This window comes from Crocodylus siamensis, chromosome 1, assembly GCF_052110815.1.
Source record: "Crocodylus siamensis isolate JL-2025a chromosome 1, ASM5211081v1, whole genome shotgun sequence".
NCBI lineage: Eukaryota > Metazoa > Chordata > Crocodylia > Crocodylidae > Crocodylus > Crocodylus siamensis.
Genome location: NC_143395.1, coordinates 301,870,058 through 301,887,601, shown reverse-complemented (window position 1 = coordinate 301,887,601; position 17,544 = coordinate 301,870,058). Strand labels below are relative to the sequence as shown.

The window sequence follows — 17,544 nt, the reverse complement described above, 5'->3', positions numbered from 1 at the left end:
AAAATAAACAAAATACTCATTAAAAGAAACCCAACATAACCTGAATTAAACCTGAAAAAAAAAAAAAAAGTAACATAATATTCTTGACATTCTATTTTGTCTGAACATATAGATGTCATTGCCCACTCCTCTTATGGACCAGAAAAGAAAAGAAATTTCAAGATTTGTATCTGCTTTGCTCTTTTTTTCCTTGTAAGCTATAAAATGCAGATGGTGCTAACAGTTATGGTGATATGTTCTGTAATTGAATTCAGTACAGTAGCCATTCATATAAGGATTTGTGGAAATTAGCTTTATGAGCAGTTCTTGCATTGTGATGTGCCGAATCCTGTGCAGTATTGCTGTACTGTAGCATTGCTGTTTTACAGCCCAATTGGCAAATCATTGCTGCTTATGGACTCTAGGTGCAATGAGATCTATATGTGCACTGTATTTTGGTTGTGAAGGTTTGTAGGACTGAACCAGTCTACCATGCACTAAATGAAAGTTGGTGGTATAAATAAGCCATCTGTCCTTGGGGCAGCTAAGTTAGATTCTTCCTGTGGAGGTCAGTGAAGATTCAAGGGATTCTGCGTAGCCTGGTCCCATGAGGCCATTGATGCTGAAGCCCCTTTACGCTGGTTCTTTCATAGGATTGTCCCTCTGTGGATGTTCTGCTACCTCTTGGAGGGAAAAAAAGGTAATTTTTTTTGGTAGCAGTTAGATCTGGCATCTTCAGTGAAAGAGATTGTCTGTAAGGAGATTGCATAGTAGAGAGTATAAACAGACATAGTATTTCTCCCTGAAATCCTGCAGAGTTCATAATTTCACTTTAAATACCTGTGAAATCTGCAAATAAAATATGCTAGCAGTTTTTCCCAGGATAATGCTGTGTCTTTAAGTTGACAGCAGCTTGTTCATGTTAATTACTCGTCTTTCCAGGGGTAAACTTATCAAGCTGCATGCTCTCCCTGGCCACCAGCATGCTGTCCCTGCCACTCCCTGGCAGAAGTGCAGCTTGCAGTGGCTAGGTGTGTAGCCCTCTTTTCTCCCAAGTTTTGACTCGATCAGAATCATGTCAAGTGAATTATTTGTTTACAGCCAGAGTGACTTAGCCATGAGGTGCTTACTAGGGCTGTGCGAAGCTTTGGTTGCTGGAAGATTCACTGGAGATTCAGCCCAATTCGGTGGCCAAATCTTTGACTCTGAATCTAATCAAATCGGGAGTCCAATAAAAGTCCAAATCTGTTTGAAGCATCCAAATAGATTCAGAGGAGATTCGGGCAGTCTCTGCTCATCACCGCAGGGACCTGGACCTGGGCTCTGTGCTGGTAAGTAGAGGGGTGGGGTGCTGAAGGAGGGGGGAGGGGATCATGGGGAGACCCCCATTGGGCCTCATCCCCTGCCTACTCCCCCCCCCCCGCACTGAGTTCCCCCTGACCTCCGCCCGCTTTCCCAGCCCTGTCAATGGCTGTCCTGCCCAGCCCTAGTGTCCTGGTACTTTAAAAAAGCCCTGCACTCACTGGTTGCTGCAGCAGTCATCAGGGCCTCTGGGAGCTTGTGGCAGAGCACCCCTACCCCCATGCAGCGCGGGGCAGTGGGGTTGCCCCCATCACCTGGCAGGAGCCGGTCAGTGCGGGGCTTTGTTTTTCGTTTTTTAAGTGCCGGGATGCTGGGGCTGGGCGGGGCAGCCATTGATGGGGCTGGGAGGACGGGCAGAGGATGGGGCCTTTTTGATTTGGAGATTCGGCTAATTTGGCAGTGACCAAATCTCCAAATTGGATTGGGCCAAATCGATTCGAATCACTGTCCCCGGAATCGTCTGAATCCAAAGTGAATGCTAGCTGCTTTGCACAGGCCTACTGCTTACCTGGTGGCATGTGGGTATGAGGTTTCGGGTGTTACATGTTGAACTGGAAAACTTCCAGAGTGCTGATACTTTTGTCTTTCAAAATATTCTTTATTTCATTTTAAGTCATCAAGGTGTGCTGTTGAAAAATCTAACAGATTTCCATTTGATAAATTTGAAGGGGTTCACTCACTTCACAGGATAGAGATTACTGCATCAAAATACTCCTGAAGCTCAAGAAAGAATTGCTTTATTGGTAAAGAGGAGATACAAAACTAACAGTGACCTCACTAGTGTTAAGGAAGAATAACTTCCTAAATGCTTGGAAGGTAAAGGTAGGCAGAGGAGCTGATCTATTGAATTAATTTATACAAAAACATGAGGTCATTGTTGAGGTGTTGTGTTAGGCTGTGAGTTTGAAGTTGGAATGCATATTATTGTGGGATGATCCTGCTTTGAGCAGGGGTTTGGACTGGATGATGTCCTGAGGTCCTTTCCAACCCTAATTTTCTCTGATTCTCATGGGAGAAGAAATAACCTCTCCAGTGTTTTTTTTTCTTTGTATGTACAGTACATTATAATGCCGTGCTCACTTTGGTATTCAGCAAGTCAGTAGTTACGTTTTTTTAATTTTATTTTTTTTAATTTTATGATGGTAACTAAATAACTGTTTGAGACTTACTTTAAACACATTCTAACCACTAAATTTAGTTTGAACACTGTTTAGGATTTGATACTACCCCTGAGTATGAATCAAACATGTTCACTTTACTCCAGTGAGGAGTGTAACTGAACTATGTTAAATGTTGTGACTAAAAAAATCTATACGGTATTGTGGATAGAGTTGAATTTCTCTATTTTTTTTTTACAATTTAAATTTCCCCCCTCGTTACCACTGCTGACCTGTTTTAGACCTGCAAGTATGCAGATTACTTCTCTTCCCCTCCCCCCCACCTTGCCTTTTTGAAACCATACTTTTCATAGGAAGTACCTCTTCTGTTTTTTTTGGTAGTCTTCAATTGGAATAATACTTGTTGGGTGTCTATATTAAGCAACAGTGATAATAAGGGGTCTTCTGGTCTTTGTTCTATAATAGCTTCCAAATTGCTTTTGGGTACCTTCTTTGTCTACTAATTAAAAATCTACTCTATATGCTTAAATCCCAACAAAGAAGAAGGATTTGAGTATAATGATAATTATACAAAAATATGGAATATTTAAGTTTTGTTTAAATATGGTTTGTGATCCTTCCCAGATTCCTTGTTGGTTAGGTTTTATCAATCCTACTCAATGTACAGAAAGCTGAACAGTGACTGGTAGAAGGATAAACACAACTGAATGGAAAAATTAAGTTGTATAACTGCAAAACAGTAAAGAACATGCTTTTAATATGGATAAGCAAACACTTGACTACATGTTGAATACATAAATACATTGTAAATATAACTCTTTAGTGGTGGATTGCCTGTTGGTTTTTTCTGCATTATTACTTGTTTCTCTAATTCTTGTTAATTCACAAATTGAGTTGGTTTCAGTAATTGTAAAAATCCTAGATGTAAAATATAGGGATGATGAAAATTGTTGGTTAAATTACTAAAAGAATGACATTATAATTGGTAACTCTCAATACAGTTACTAAGTAATTACGAAGAGAAGATGCATCCTTGCATTATGAGGTTTCTTAGAGTTTTATTCTAGTCTAGTTTTTAAACATCAGTTGAGGCAACTTCAACTGCTTTTCCTGGAAGACCAGTTCAGTCTAGATACTGCTGTTAGATTCCTCTCCCTGCCCCCCCCCGCCCCCCCCAGCGTACTGTATAAAAAATATATTGTCTCAATCCTTTCACTTGTATTCCATGGTATTATCTTCCGCAGATCCTCTGCCAGACTGTGCACAGCAAGATAGAGAATTTATACGCATTGGAAAATGATGCTATAAAAGTGGTTGTATTAAGTACTACTACTTGTGTTCCTTATGTACGTTACGGAAACAAGTCATCATGCCAGAAGGTGCATTTTTATACCGCAGTTCCAGAAAATAATTATTGCTAGTTTTTTATTGAGCCAAACAAATTAAACAAATACAGAGAACTGTCGGAACAACCAAGAAGACCATTTTTAAACGGCATCAATTACAGAAATGAGCTTCATTTCCTCTGATTCAGCAGAAATGTCTTTTCCTTAAAGCAGTCAGACAGCTCTAAGTATGGGCCTTGGTACAAGGCAGGGATAGATGTAATTCGGTGACAAACTTTTGTGAATGTGGCCCTGAAATTGTACTGCTGCAATTGTACTGCTGTGTCCTAGGAAGATTAGATGCACTAAATCTTAAGGTGCAGAGGTTGCCTAATGTGTTGTCTTCCTCGCTGTTTATTTGGTTTTTATTGAATGTTGCTTATGTGAACCTCAGGAAAAATTAATTTTGGTTTCTTTGGCCATGGTGGCTCCCTTTCCCTAAAAAGCCCCAAAACCACGTGTTGAACTGCTTGCCCTTATGTTGCACTGAAAAAAGGTGCTGCTGCCACCCAGTGCAGTTCAACAGAAAATACCAGGCAAAGCTTGTTTGCATTTGTTTTTAAATTAATTTTTGTTGGCTGAGCATTGAACATGGTAGTTGAGCGGTCCACGAGCAGGTTGCTAGACTTTGAAAGAAGAAACCACCCTATGGCTACGCACTGTGGTCCTGGGCCCCAAACCCCACACACTGCCTGACTTGGCAGCAGCCCCAGCCCCAGCTATGTCACCTACGGGTCTTCCTTCTCCTGCCACCTCCCCCCCTTTTTCCTCCCAAAATCTGACAGCCCCAGGCCAAATGATAAGCGGTTAGCTAAATTAATCGGGGAGGCTGCCCAGACCTTCCATTTAACCATTCATGCCCCTAATTTGCAGACCCCTAAAAATTGTGAATGGATATGATGGATGGACCCTTTTGGAAATTTCAAATGGAGGTGCAGACCCCTTTGAATTGTAAGTGCAAGTATTCACATACTTTTTGATTGACCATAGTTGTCTTTCGCAGACCCCTTAAGCTTAGTTTGTGATGCCCCCTCCCCCCTAGGGTCCTTGGACTCCAGGTTTAAAACCACTGCCATAACCAGTAAGTTGAGGCTCTGTGTTTTCATATATTCAGGATTGGATTTTGTATTTATAAGATCCCGCCATATTTAAAAAAAGACTGTCTGCCAATAATTTCAGTGTGATTACAAATCAAAATTATAAAGGTGTAATTTTAAATGGTCCATTTCAAACACTAGCAGTTATTTTCCTAGTAATCAGGATGTGTTTTTCTGACAGATTGCAGAATTTCAGATACTGAGAGGTGATGTTGAACAAGGGATGTTTAAGCAAGGGATACAGGCAGCAGTTTTAATAATTTTATCTGAAAGAGGCTGATTAGCCCCATTATGTTCACTCTGATAGCCATGCCAGGTATCTGAGCTTTCTAGCAGATTATTTCCCCTTTTTGTTCTAAAAATTCTGATGTCAATGACTCTCCTAATTGCTTGGGTCACTGTGCTTGGCTCTCCATTTCCTCATTTTATGCATGCAGTTATTCCTTTTCCTGGCTTAAACTTTTTGCTTGCTGTGCTGGTGATTCATAGTAGATGATTAGCAACATGGTTCAAAATTCACAAAGCATGGAAGCTTAAAAGTATTAATTAGTTAGAAGCAATCACCTGTTGTTCTGTTTCTCAATTACAGTGTTAGTACTTGAAGCTATTTCACTTTTAAAAACCATCCCTGGGAACCTTTTCATGTCCAAGTTATTTTTGCACTGAATTGTTTTCCAACATGTGTAGACCAAGGAGTTGTCTTTTCATAAAATTGGTTGAATTGAAAATACAACTTATTTCTTCAAAACATGCATATACACCTTAATACACAATAATATCCTATTATGCCTTCCTGTAGCAATTACAAGAGCAAAGATTTTCAAAAGTGGGTGCCAGTGATACATTACTAAAGTAGTGGCCTGATTTTATGTAAGTTATGAGTACTGAGTCCTCATTAACTTCCCTGAGAGCTCTAGGATATCAGTGCTTTGGAAAAATATCAGGACTGGACTGAAAAGCACTAACCTTCTTTGCATGCTTAAATCAATGCCATGATTTTCAAAAAAAACCCACTCTCAGTTGAGTTGGTTAGTACTGTTGGATACTGTCATACAAGTTATTTCTGAATAAAATAAATGTATACCAGCAGAAGCTCTTTTATGCTACTATAACATAACAGTCCATGGTTCTTGCTAGCATAGAAATGTCACCAAAATTACATCTCTAACCAATAGTATTAAACGGGTAGGAGTATAATATAGACTGATTATATAAGCGCTAGTATAGACTTGAGTGTGAAAAATTCCACTTTCTATACTGCTCCCAAAAGTCAGTCCTGCAGTCTGTTTGTTTAGCCTTTGATTTGATATCTATGTAAAACAAGAACAGATACAAACTTGAAAATCATTTGTAAATACCCAGAGCTTTTAGAGGAGTTGAAAAATAAATCTAAGGTCATAAAGATTATTAGAAAATTAGGATTTTTTTTAGCAGGCAAAAGCAACATCTCAGATACATCACATGTAAAACTGAAGGATTAAAACAAGCTTTCTGCTTTCTGCAGTTAAGGAATGTGGCTCACCAAGCATAGAGCCATAGCTATTGTGAAAAAAGATGCAGAGAATTTATAGTGTTTACACTCCAATTTGAAGTTAGGGGCAATTAATGGCTTCTACTATTGTTAACTTTATTCTGCACTTTCAGTTGTTTATCCTTGGCTGCCCCTTACATCAACATGCTTTCCTTTTAAATTACTTTTGAACAATTAATTTGTTTCTGACTTGTTGCCCATCTCTTTCATCTCTTCCTTTGTTCATGCCACCAGCTTGGCTTGTTGGACTTTTCGTTCTTCTTTGGGCAGACCTACTCTATCTGTAAGCAGAAGCTGATATACCTTCCCTCACTCCCTCCTCCAGGTTCCAGAAAACATGCCCAGGCCATTGCCCTGATTAAAGGTGGAAATATATTCCGAGGGACAGGGATCAGAGGGGTATAGGTAATGCAACCTAGGATTGTAGGTGTAGAAATTAATGATGGGGTATGAGCTGCTGTAACAACCATCAAATATGTGTATCATATACAAAGCTGAGAGGAATTCTTTGTGAAATTTGGAAGCGGTCACCAAGAAAAGTGGGTTCAAAACAAGAGGGGAAATGAGTACTGCACTTCTGGGAAAAAATTCCTGGCAGTGTGATCTCTCCATTTTGGAATAGTTTACAATGAAAATTTTAGAAGTCTGGCTTTCACAGAACATCTGAAAACCAGGCTGCAAAAAACAGTGGAAAATAAACATCAGGAATAATACTCCACTGCGGGAGAGGGCGATTCCTGTTGTCCCCCTCCAGATTCACAGAGGACCTAGGGACAGTTATGTAGCCTGAAAAATCTCTGCTAAGTTTTCCTGCTCCCATGGTATATCTTGAATATTGATGTAGGAGGGGAAGGGGGCACGCACACGCATAAGTCTACCTATCTCTCTCAGTAAGACCCCTGCCAGTTTCCAACACGCACTGGAAAACAGCTGTCTGCAGACTCAGTATGTGTAGTACAAAGAGGTTTTCTGTTTTGGGGCCAACACAATTAAACCAATGACTATTTTGCCTTAAGGTAACCACTTTTCTAAATGCCTTATTTTCATTTAATATTAAATCTATACTGTTGGGAAATCCTTGTGGAATAAAGTCAGTCCTTGGAGGACCTGGTGTCCTTTTAGGACAGCAAGGAAGGGGGGAAACGAAGAAGAGCAACCCAAGTGAACTGTTTCAAAGTGCAGTGCATCCAAAAACATGGCATGAATTGTGTAATGTCCTGCCAGAAGCATGAACACATAATGCACCTTGTAACAAAGCTCTTTAAATAACTTCAAATTAGGAACACTTTCTTGATTGTACTCTCTTTGCATGGGTGGGAAATGTGATGGTGCGTAACATAACGTGTTTGTTACCAATTATGGATAAAAGAAAGAAAGAAAAGAGAAGAAAAAAATGCCAGGAGAGTGCACTGTGATGTTCGTACTGGAGTGGACTGGCTCTGTGACCTTGAGCAAGTGACTAATGCTTTTTCTGTGTTCATATAAAAGTTGTTGATACTGTAATAGTTCACCATGTGATTGCAACTGTGAACAAGACCTTGCTGTTTGCTATCTTAAGTCTTACTTTTAGCTTCTGAAATGCTGAACCCTGCTTCTTTCTCTTACACCAGTAATTTTCTATATTCACCTGCACCACTTGGTGACATCTTCCCTCTCACAGCAATGGGTAGGTTTTTTTTTTTTTTTTAATGTAATCAAGCATTTAGCCATTCTCTAGTTAAGGGGTGGCTAATCTGCGGCATGCATGGCCCAAGCAGGCACTTTGTGTGACATGTGGCAGATCTGTCAGGGAGCATGGAGAACAGGAGACGGGGCAAGCAAGAGAGGGCAGGAGAAGTGGATTGGAGTGGTACTTGGGGAAGAAGCAAGGCTCTCCTGCCTTGTGGCATACCTGCCAAAAAGATTGCCCCCCACTGTGCTAATTCTTACTCGCATAGCTGTGAAATGATGATGCCAGCCTTCATAAAGCTGATATTCAGATATGTTTGTTTATAAATTACTTTGAGATCTGGATAGATCAAAAATTAAGCTTCTTTCAAGCAAACCTGTTTCCAGGAAAATGGTAACCTCGTGATCTCCCTTGAATGAGGAGCACATGAGCTCAAGCTGCAGTGAAGCTGAATGTGTTTGTAGAGAAGAGAGTATCCTCTTATGAAGAAAATCCACAAGCTTATTTCCTACCATATTTTTCAAGTCTCACTTTTACAAGGAATGTCAACCAGCTATAGTAAAGATAGTGGGTAGGCTGTTCAAAAATACTGCTCCCTGTATTCATTGAAAATCATTTTTTAAAGAGATTACATGATTCTTTTGCAATGCAGAGAGGCTGTGGCTATGACTTTAGCCACTTGGGAATCAGCAGCAAATACATCACTTCCAGAGGTGAAGCTTTCTAGATGCATCAGAAGTCAAACCGGTGTTTTTGACTCAGCATGGCTGTATGTTCTGTTTACATTCAGTCATGCTGAGGATGACTGTAAAAAGACTCAGCATGACTGAGGAACTTTTCACTGCAGGCTGAGGATTTGGCTCTAAGAATTTAGCTGAAGCAAAGCTTGTTCACAGTGGTGGGGGGGGTTAAAAAATCTGTAGATGGACTGTCTCAGTGCTGCTGTTTTGCAGAATCAAGATCACTATTGGCTCTGCTTTTTGAAATTCAGTTTGCTGTGCTGATTACTTCAAGATTTAACATAGTTCTTACAAAGCCTTACTGAGAATAATGAGAATTTTTCTCAGATTAAAAGCTTCAATAAGCATTAAAGTGCTTAAACAGCCTATAAATAACAGATTTTTTTTTGAGCAGGATGCTAGCCAATGATCTACATACAGTGCATCAGTAATGCTAATGACTCACAGTTATGAAGGCTTAGACCCAAGGAAGAGCAGTTGATGCTTGAAACCTTGTCCAGCAACTCTTCAGTTGGTCCAAATAACTGATATCACCAAAAAACCCTTCTTAAAAAGGTCCTGCTTTTTGCTTAGCCATTAGCTACTCTGTAGGCCGGGGAAAACCTCACATAGTTGTACCCACTTTGCAATGTATGGATATGCTTCTAACTGGAAAGTTGTGATATTAAAAGAATCTGGCGGGTGTGTCTGTTGGAAGACCCTATTAAACTGAAAAATGTGACATCAGTTCTCCATAGAAGGAAATGTGGTAAAGAAAGCATCAGATGTTCCAACAGTGGTGCATAATTGTAATAAATAATTGGAATAAACTGTTTTGTAATATGCATTTTCTATTAGAGCCAGAGAGGTGAAGGGGGGGTAGGTGTGTCTTAAGGTAAGGAAGCAGCAGGTGTTTAAAAAACTATTAGAAATTCTTGTACTGAAGGAAATCTTTAGGAGGGAAGTTAATCTGGATGTCTCCATTATAGGCAACAGGGAGGAATCTTCATAATATGGACATGCTGTTTTGTTTGCTTACAGGAAGGAGTTGAAGTGCGAGTTGCCAGAATATTCAATACCTTTGGTCCTCGGATGCATATGAATGATGGCAGAGTTGTCAGTAACTTTATCCTACAGGCTCTTCAGGGAGAACCTCTAACAGTAAGTCATTACCACTTGGTGCTGGGTTTGAAATTCCCCCACTTAATCTTGGTCAAATAGCTTGTTTGGAGAGGTGCATAGTGGGTACATAGCCTGTGACGCTTTGGAGAGTCTGGACTTTCAAAAAGTGCTGAGTCCTCTCCCCCTAAACATTAGACCTCAATATCTTCAGTTCCAGTATCTCAATCACTGATAATATTGGCCTTTATTCTTACAGTCTTAGAGGTGTGAATGATGCAATACTAATGAATATGAAGAATTGTACCCCAACTTCCTTTTGTGATTTGTGAGCAGGTTTCTTAAAGCTAGATCCATGAAAAAGTTATCCCATTGATTCCCCTAAAAATGAAAAGTTTTATATTGAGCTCAGGTGCTGAATGCTTAAATACTTCTTTGTAGATCTGAGTCTTCACTTCTCTGTGACTCAGTTTCCCCTGTCTCGTGGAGATAATAGCACTTACCATTTTAGAGGGAGTTTCAAGGAAAAAATACCTTCATGTCTGAGGCTTTGAGTAGAGATGCACCGATGCATTGCTCCTCATTGCAATGTGCAGCACTGGCCAGAGCTGTACCCCACCGGGCACAAGTGCCCTGAGAACCCTGCCTGCTGCTGCTGCCACTGCCACAGTCTGCCAGTGTTGTGCGCCATGTAGTACTATAACATTGTTCCCTCTGTTGGGGCTTCAGTCTCCTCGGCCTCCGTCTCTTTACTACAGCTAGGCCTTCTAGCTTGTACCCACTGTATTGGACCTGGCTTTGAGGCACTAGCTGTTGCTTGTCTTTTCTGGTTGCTTGGCCCCTGTCTGCCAGACTTCTGTGTCTCCGGCCCTCTGGCACCGGGCCCTTGGCCTCTGTCTCACTGCTGCCTTGCACTCTGCCCACTCCAGGCTCAATAATTGCTTGAGCCTACCCCTGGCAGGGCTCACAGCTACTGCATGCCTCTCAAGTATTAATGGGACCTCTGTAACTGCCCGACAGCCCTATCCCAAACCTCCAGTATAAACACAGGGCCTCAGGCTATAACATAAATCTCAACAGTGAAGGTAGCCCTCTGGCCCTTTAAGAGAGCAAACTTCCTTCACCCTTGGGCCAGCCTACCTCCCAGCCTGGCTCCTTGTGAGCTTCCCAAGTCCAAGTGCTCCTGGAGGCAGCAGAGCAATCAGACCTGTGTCCCTGGGTGGCTCTCCTGGGCAGGAGCTCCTTCCCCTGCAGCGGTAAGGGAGAGGCTCCTTGAGTCAGCCCCAGCCTTGGGTTTATAAGTTCCTAGGGCCCTGCCTGCCTCCTATCAGCTAACCACCTGCAGGTACCTGCTAATTGGTCCATTAACCTATTGCCCTGGTGACCTGCAACTGCTGCACTCTGCCTTGCCTGCAGGGCTCCCTGGCTAGGCTGCTGCTTCTCTTAAAGGAACGGAGATCCGCCAGGCTCTCTCACTTTTTTTTTTTTCATACCACTGTGTTGTTTGGCTGTGGCTGTCGGGGCTCAGTCGCAGTTAATTGCATGATGTTCAACATAAGTATAATTAATCTTGTTCTGTGCTTACTACAGAGTCTTGGTCAGTATCCCATTGGTTATCTTTTCCCCTCCCAAACTCAGAGCAGGTCTGTAGGGCAGTCCAGCCCTTGAAAAGGAAATACATCACTGTATCGAAATCCATCATATCCCCCTGGATCTGTTCCCTGGAATCTCTAACCTTCTGTCAGCTTACCTTCTCTCAGGGATCCTGCTGCTCACTTTCTTATTGACGCACTAACAGCTGCATGGATTAACTTTAGAACAAAGGGAATGTTGGGAAAAAATCCTGTTTGAGAATAATTGGCCACTTATAATTGGTCTTTTTTTTTGTTTTTAACTTTGCATGTTACTGTTTTGTTGAGAGCAGAATGGTTTGTTTCACAGGGAAACTTTCAGGAAAGACTTCCAATAAGAACAGTTTTGATGCATTGCATTCACTTCTAACAGCAGGAAAATCCCCCAAGGTTTTCCTAGAACAAGGGTGGGCAATTACTTCAACTGGAGGGCTGCTTAACAAGTTTTGGGGAGCTGTCAACAGCCACAAGGGTAGCTGCTCCCTGTCTTCTCATCACTATTTTGGGACCAGAAGTCCCTCCTCTTACCCCCAGAAGTACTCCTTTTGGGAATGGGTTTGCTATCTTGGAACCAGAATAAAACCAAATTATATACTAAAAATCAAACATCTACAATAACATATTTGAATTTTATTTCAAAAAATATTTTTGTCCCGATTTGTGTACGTGTCTTGTGCATAGAAGTGATTGCATAATAGCTCAAAACAAGTCTTTGTGTATGGTGGGTGGGTGTGGGGGGATGTTTGGATGTGAGGGTTGGGGGTGTGGATGGGTGGATATGAGGGGTTTGTACGGGGTATGTTTGGGGATAAATGGGTTGGTGGGGAGGGTTGTGGAGTATGGGTGCATGCCCCCATTGCGCACAGTCTCTGTCACCAGCGGCAACAGCAGGTGGATCCCCTTGGTGGTGCATGGTCCTGGCGAGCCCCACGACTGCACGTGACTGGGCTGCTGACTCCATCAGATGGGGCTTACATGCTCGAGTCCTGCGGGGTAAAACCAGTGGTAGAGATCGTGGGGCTTGGCCAGGGCAGCAGGGAGAGGGGCAGAGCCAGCCCAGCTCCATAGCATGGAGCTCCCTACTGTTGCCCATGACTTGTGTGTAGTAGTGAGCAGGGCCGGGCTGCAGGCTCCATCATGCAGCGCTCTTCCCAGACATGTGGCTCAGGCAGACAATCTGGGAACTGCACATGAGTACTGCATAATGGAGCCAGGTGAGCCCCGCACCCCCATTGGCCCAGGCTCCACCTGCCTGCCGCCCCACCCTGGGTCTCCACTGGTCTAGCCTCAAGGCACTGGTGCAGGCTCCACGTTTCCACCAAGCTGCTACTTTGCTCCCGCCTGCTGCTGCTGCCACTCCCCCCCCACAAGCCCTCCAGTGGCCACCACTTTGCCTGCGCACCACTGCTGCTGCTCTTTTGTGGCCATTCCCAGTGTATAATTGTTTTGGAAGGGCCTTCTTTCTCCTATCTCTTACCTCTTCTCAAAAGCTTCTGAGAGTTAGCTAGCACTTGCTGCGTAGACAGAAAGATGCTGAAAAAAAAAGAAACAGAAGAGTTCTGTTTTCAGTCTGAGACTTTTTGGTTGTATTAGATTAGACAAAATAGGGAGAGGATTTCACACCACTTGCTGCATTTGTTCTGTGTATGGTGTGATACAGAGGGAATGAAAGTATCTATATAGTAGAATTTTTTTTATAGAATAGTGTGGTTCTCAGCCTTGATAGATTCAAGGCATGCCTGGGACTTGCAGTTCTTAGTTGTCACCAACTTTTTAACTACAGAAAAATAATAGACCAATTCTTTTGTTGCAGAGAACTCAAAAACATTTTGACCTGTTGTGGGCTTTTTTAACACTATGAATTCCTATTTGGAATCTCTGAGTTTATCTTATGAATCATGTTTGCACAACTAATAGTGCTAGCAGCATGCCATGGCACTCTAGTTGATCACCGGTTGAGAGCTGCAGGAGTCGGGTATTGCTGTGGGGTCTTTATGCCTCTTTTCTTGTTACTGATATTGTCATTCAAGGAGCTCAAATGCAATAGTATTTTGGCATAAAGACATTGCAAGATTGTACTGAACTGCTCAATTATTCAGAATTGCCTTTACTTTGTTTAATAGCTTTGAAAGTGAAGTCACCAAGGAGGTAGGATATTCCCTGAAGGCTTTTATAAATGACATTTGTATGCAGTAGTTAGTTAATTTTATAAATGATACACATTCATCATGAGTATATCAGAGAATCAACAAAAGAAGCTTGAAGTTAGTGAGAGGACTTGTCTGGAAATTTTGTTTCATAACTACCATATTCTCTTGACTGTCTGAGCAGGCTTAGATGATACAATCATCTTAAAAAATTCCTTCATAGAATCTGATGAAGTAAGCCACTGCTTACAAAGGCTAGTACAACTCTAATTTAGTTAATCTGTAAGTTAACTGCGTGACATCAGACAAACACTGCTATTAACTCTCAAAACTCCAACAGCGAATTATACTAGAGCTTCTGTTCTGGCAGTACCAGCTGCAACTCTGGGACATTTCTGAGCAAATCTAGTGTGGACAGAAACAAAGGCAAGAATGACTCCCTTTTAATCTCACAAAATTGGGATGACTAATTGGGTCACTAAAGAGGAGGGCCATGGTGATGGCTGACTATTTAGTCTCTAGTTTGCTGGGTAAGTGGTATAGAGACTGAATGAGCTGTGTTGGGGATATAGAGGGGGGGAAAGTCTCTCCATTGGAATCAACAGGAAGACATGTTTTAGAAGATGTCAGAAGTTTAGTCGAACGTCATTTTTCATGGCACAAATTTCGAGGGGGTGCGTAGGTAGCTTTTAGTTTGGGGGAAGTACAAACATGATGCATCTCCAACTATCTGTTCATTTCTTCAGTATAGTTCCACTTGGCATCAGTGGAATTGGTCAGTGGAGGTTGGCTCTATCTTGCTGAAGACCTAGTTCCTGCATGTCAAGAAATTCCCTGACTGCTGCTGCTGTTCATTTTTGTCATTGAAATTCTTCCCATGAAGATTTTCCTTCAACATAGGGAATGGGTAGAAGTCGGGGGGAACCAAATCTAGTGAATAGGCTGAATGGTAAAGTGATCGTTTTTTATGTCTGTGCTCACTGAAACCCGGGATGTGTGTAGTGATGAATTTTCCTAGAGAAGCAATGTTCACAGCTCTCATTCTTGATGGTTTCTTGGAAAAGCAACAGTTCACTAACCCAGTACACCTATTGATGGTTTGACCAGTTGAGTGATACTCAGTCCTGTTTACCCCCTTAGGCCAGGTACAGACATTACATTTTACCAGCGTAAGTGATCAGAAACCAATCTGTACCCATAACAGAACAGAAGTTTGGCACGCTGACTGATTTAAAAATGGTGGAATACAGTCTGAGATTTATGCCCCCCCAATGCTCGCTTGCACTCGCTCTCTCTCTCTCTCTCTTTCGCTGTCCACCCCACCCCCAAAAGACGAGCGTGTGTTCTGTTTGCTACCAATCTAAATTCTGCCATTTACAACAAACTGCACAACTTAGATCGATTCTCCCTTGGGCTTTTTGAATGTCTGTACCTAGCCTTAATGTCCCATAAAAATGGTCTCTGAGACATTTACCGACTGATGCTATCTTCTTAAATGTTGGGAAGGTCAGAGACTGTGTGCGTTTCCACCGCATGCTGTGTTTCTTGACCTCAGGATCAAGGATCAAAGTGGCAAACTTGTGTCCCATCCTGAGTCACAGTCCTGTTCCTGAAGTTTTCTGGGTTTGCTTCCAACTTCCCCTCCCCTGGAATTTCTTGGCAATGCCAGATTACACTCACCCTTGAACAGCACCCAGCATTTTGAGCACCCTTTTTGCACCTTTCCTCTGACCAAGTTTTCATGAAGGAAGGTCCTGGCCCAGTGCTGATGTCCACTGTCACAGCCTTGTAACTGTCTCTGGATCTTGTGTCTTTTATCGCATTTTTATGGACTGTATCAACGTGTTCTGGTGTGGTGGCTTCTGTGGGGCATCGTAAATTTAGCTCATCCTCAGTGCTAATTCTCCCTTACTTACTGAAATCCAGCTCTCATATTTTTACTGTGGCATGTGATTGGGCACACTGTCACCCCATCAGCTACAGGATTCTGAGTCTGGGCTGTGCTTCACATGGGTATGAGACACAGCTGGGACCCAGAGCCCAATCAGCTGATGGGTCTTTGGGTCCCAGCTGCACATGAGGCTCAGCCGGGACCCAGAGTCCCACGTGAGTCCAGGGATTTTGCACACCCCCAAGCCTTGGGAATTGCAGTAGGGGCAATTCTCAGGGCTTGCAACCCCTGTGACTGGGAGCCCTGTCATCTGTCAGGGCTCTCAACCACAGGGGATACCCTGCTACATGGTCATAAAAAATTAGGGTTGGAAGGGACCTCAGGAGGTCATTTAGTCCAACCTCCTCTGCTCAAAGCAGGACCATCCCCAGCTAGATCATCCCAAGAAAGGCTTTGTCTAGACAAATCATAAAAAAACTCCAAGGATGGAGATTATGGGCATGCAAAACAGGCCATGTTTGATTCAGATTCGACCCGAATCGAGGACAGTGATTTGATTTGTTGATTCAGATTACTGTCCTGACTCGATTCAGCTGACTCTGAAGATTTGATGCTGTTTCTCCGAATCAGCAATTCAGCCATAGACACAGCTTTTAAATGTTTTTTCTACACGCCTCAAAGTACCTGGTGCGGCTCATGAACGCTGCGATGGTGGGGCAGATGGAGTGTGCGACAGGAGGACGGGGTGGGGGGCCGCATGCTCAGCAACGAATCCGGAAGTGGACCAAAATTATTTCTGGTCCACTTCTGGGTCTGCTGCTGAGCTCGTGGTGGGGGGCCAGTGGTGAGCAGACTGGGAAGTGGACTGGAAGTGCTTCTGATCCACTTTTGGGTCTGCTGCTGAGCGTGCTGGTCCCCCTCTCCCCCCCGCCCCCCCATGCTTCTGTGGGACACTCTGTCTACCCTACCATCTCATCATTCACAAGCCTCTGTACCTTGTGGTACATAGAAAAACCATTTAAAGCTGAGTCTATGTCCAAATCGTCGAGTCTTTCCAAATCGATTCAGAGGGTTCCAATTTCAATTCAGAGAGATTAAAGGGTCTGCTGATTTTGATTCAGATTTCATGATTCAGCCACCGAATCGGGCCAGATCTCCGCGGAAATGAATCAGCTACCAAAGCTTCACACAGCCCTAATGGAGATTCCACAGCCTTTCTGGGTAACCTATTCCAGTGTTTTGCTACCTAGTGAGAAAATTCTTCCTAATATCTAACCAAAACTTCCTTTGCTGCAGCTTGAGACCATTGCTCCTTGTTCTGTCATCTGCCACCACTGAGAACAGTCTAGTTCCAACCTCTTGAACCTCACTTCAGGTAGCTGCTATTAAATCCCCTCAGTCTTCTCTTCTCTAGACAAAATAAGCCCAGTTCCCTCAGCCTCTCCTCCCCTCACTATTTTTGTTGCCCTCCACTAGACTCTCCAATTTGTCCACATCCTTTCTTTAGTGGGGGGCCCAAAACTGAACACATTACTCCAGATGCATTCTCACCAGTGCTAAATAGAGGGAAATAATCACTTCCTTTGTCGTGCTGGCAACACGCCTAACAATGCAGTCCAATATGCCATTAGCCTTCTTGGCAACAAGGGCATGCTGCTGGCTCATATTCAGCTTATTGTCCACTGTAACCCCCAGGTCCTTTTCTGCAGAGCTGTTGCTTAACCAGTCAGCCTTCAGCCTCTACTGTTCATGAAATTGTTCTGTACTAAGTGCAGGACTTAGCACTTGTCCTTGTTGAACCTCCAGGAGATTCCTTTTGGCTCAATCCTCCAATTTGTCTAGGTCATTCTGAATCTTAGCCCTATCCTCCAATGCATCTACTATTCCCCCTAGCTT

The 17,544-nt window shown here is 42.8% G+C and overlaps 1 protein-coding gene across 3 annotated transcripts in view; it reads left to right on the top strand.

Moving 5' to 3' along the window:
• Positions 1-17,544, top strand: part of UXS1 (UDP-glucuronate decarboxylase 1) — an 87,785-nt gene that overhangs the window by 54,061 nt on the left and 16,180 nt on the right. For all 3 annotated transcript variants that reach the window (XM_090021130.1, XM_090021146.1, XM_090021140.1), the window contains one exon: positions 9,902-10,021. In XM_090021130.1, coding sequence (XP_089877256.1) covers positions 9,902-10,021 — 120 coding nt within the window. The remainder of the gene's footprint in view (positions 1-9,901; positions 10,022-17,544) is intronic.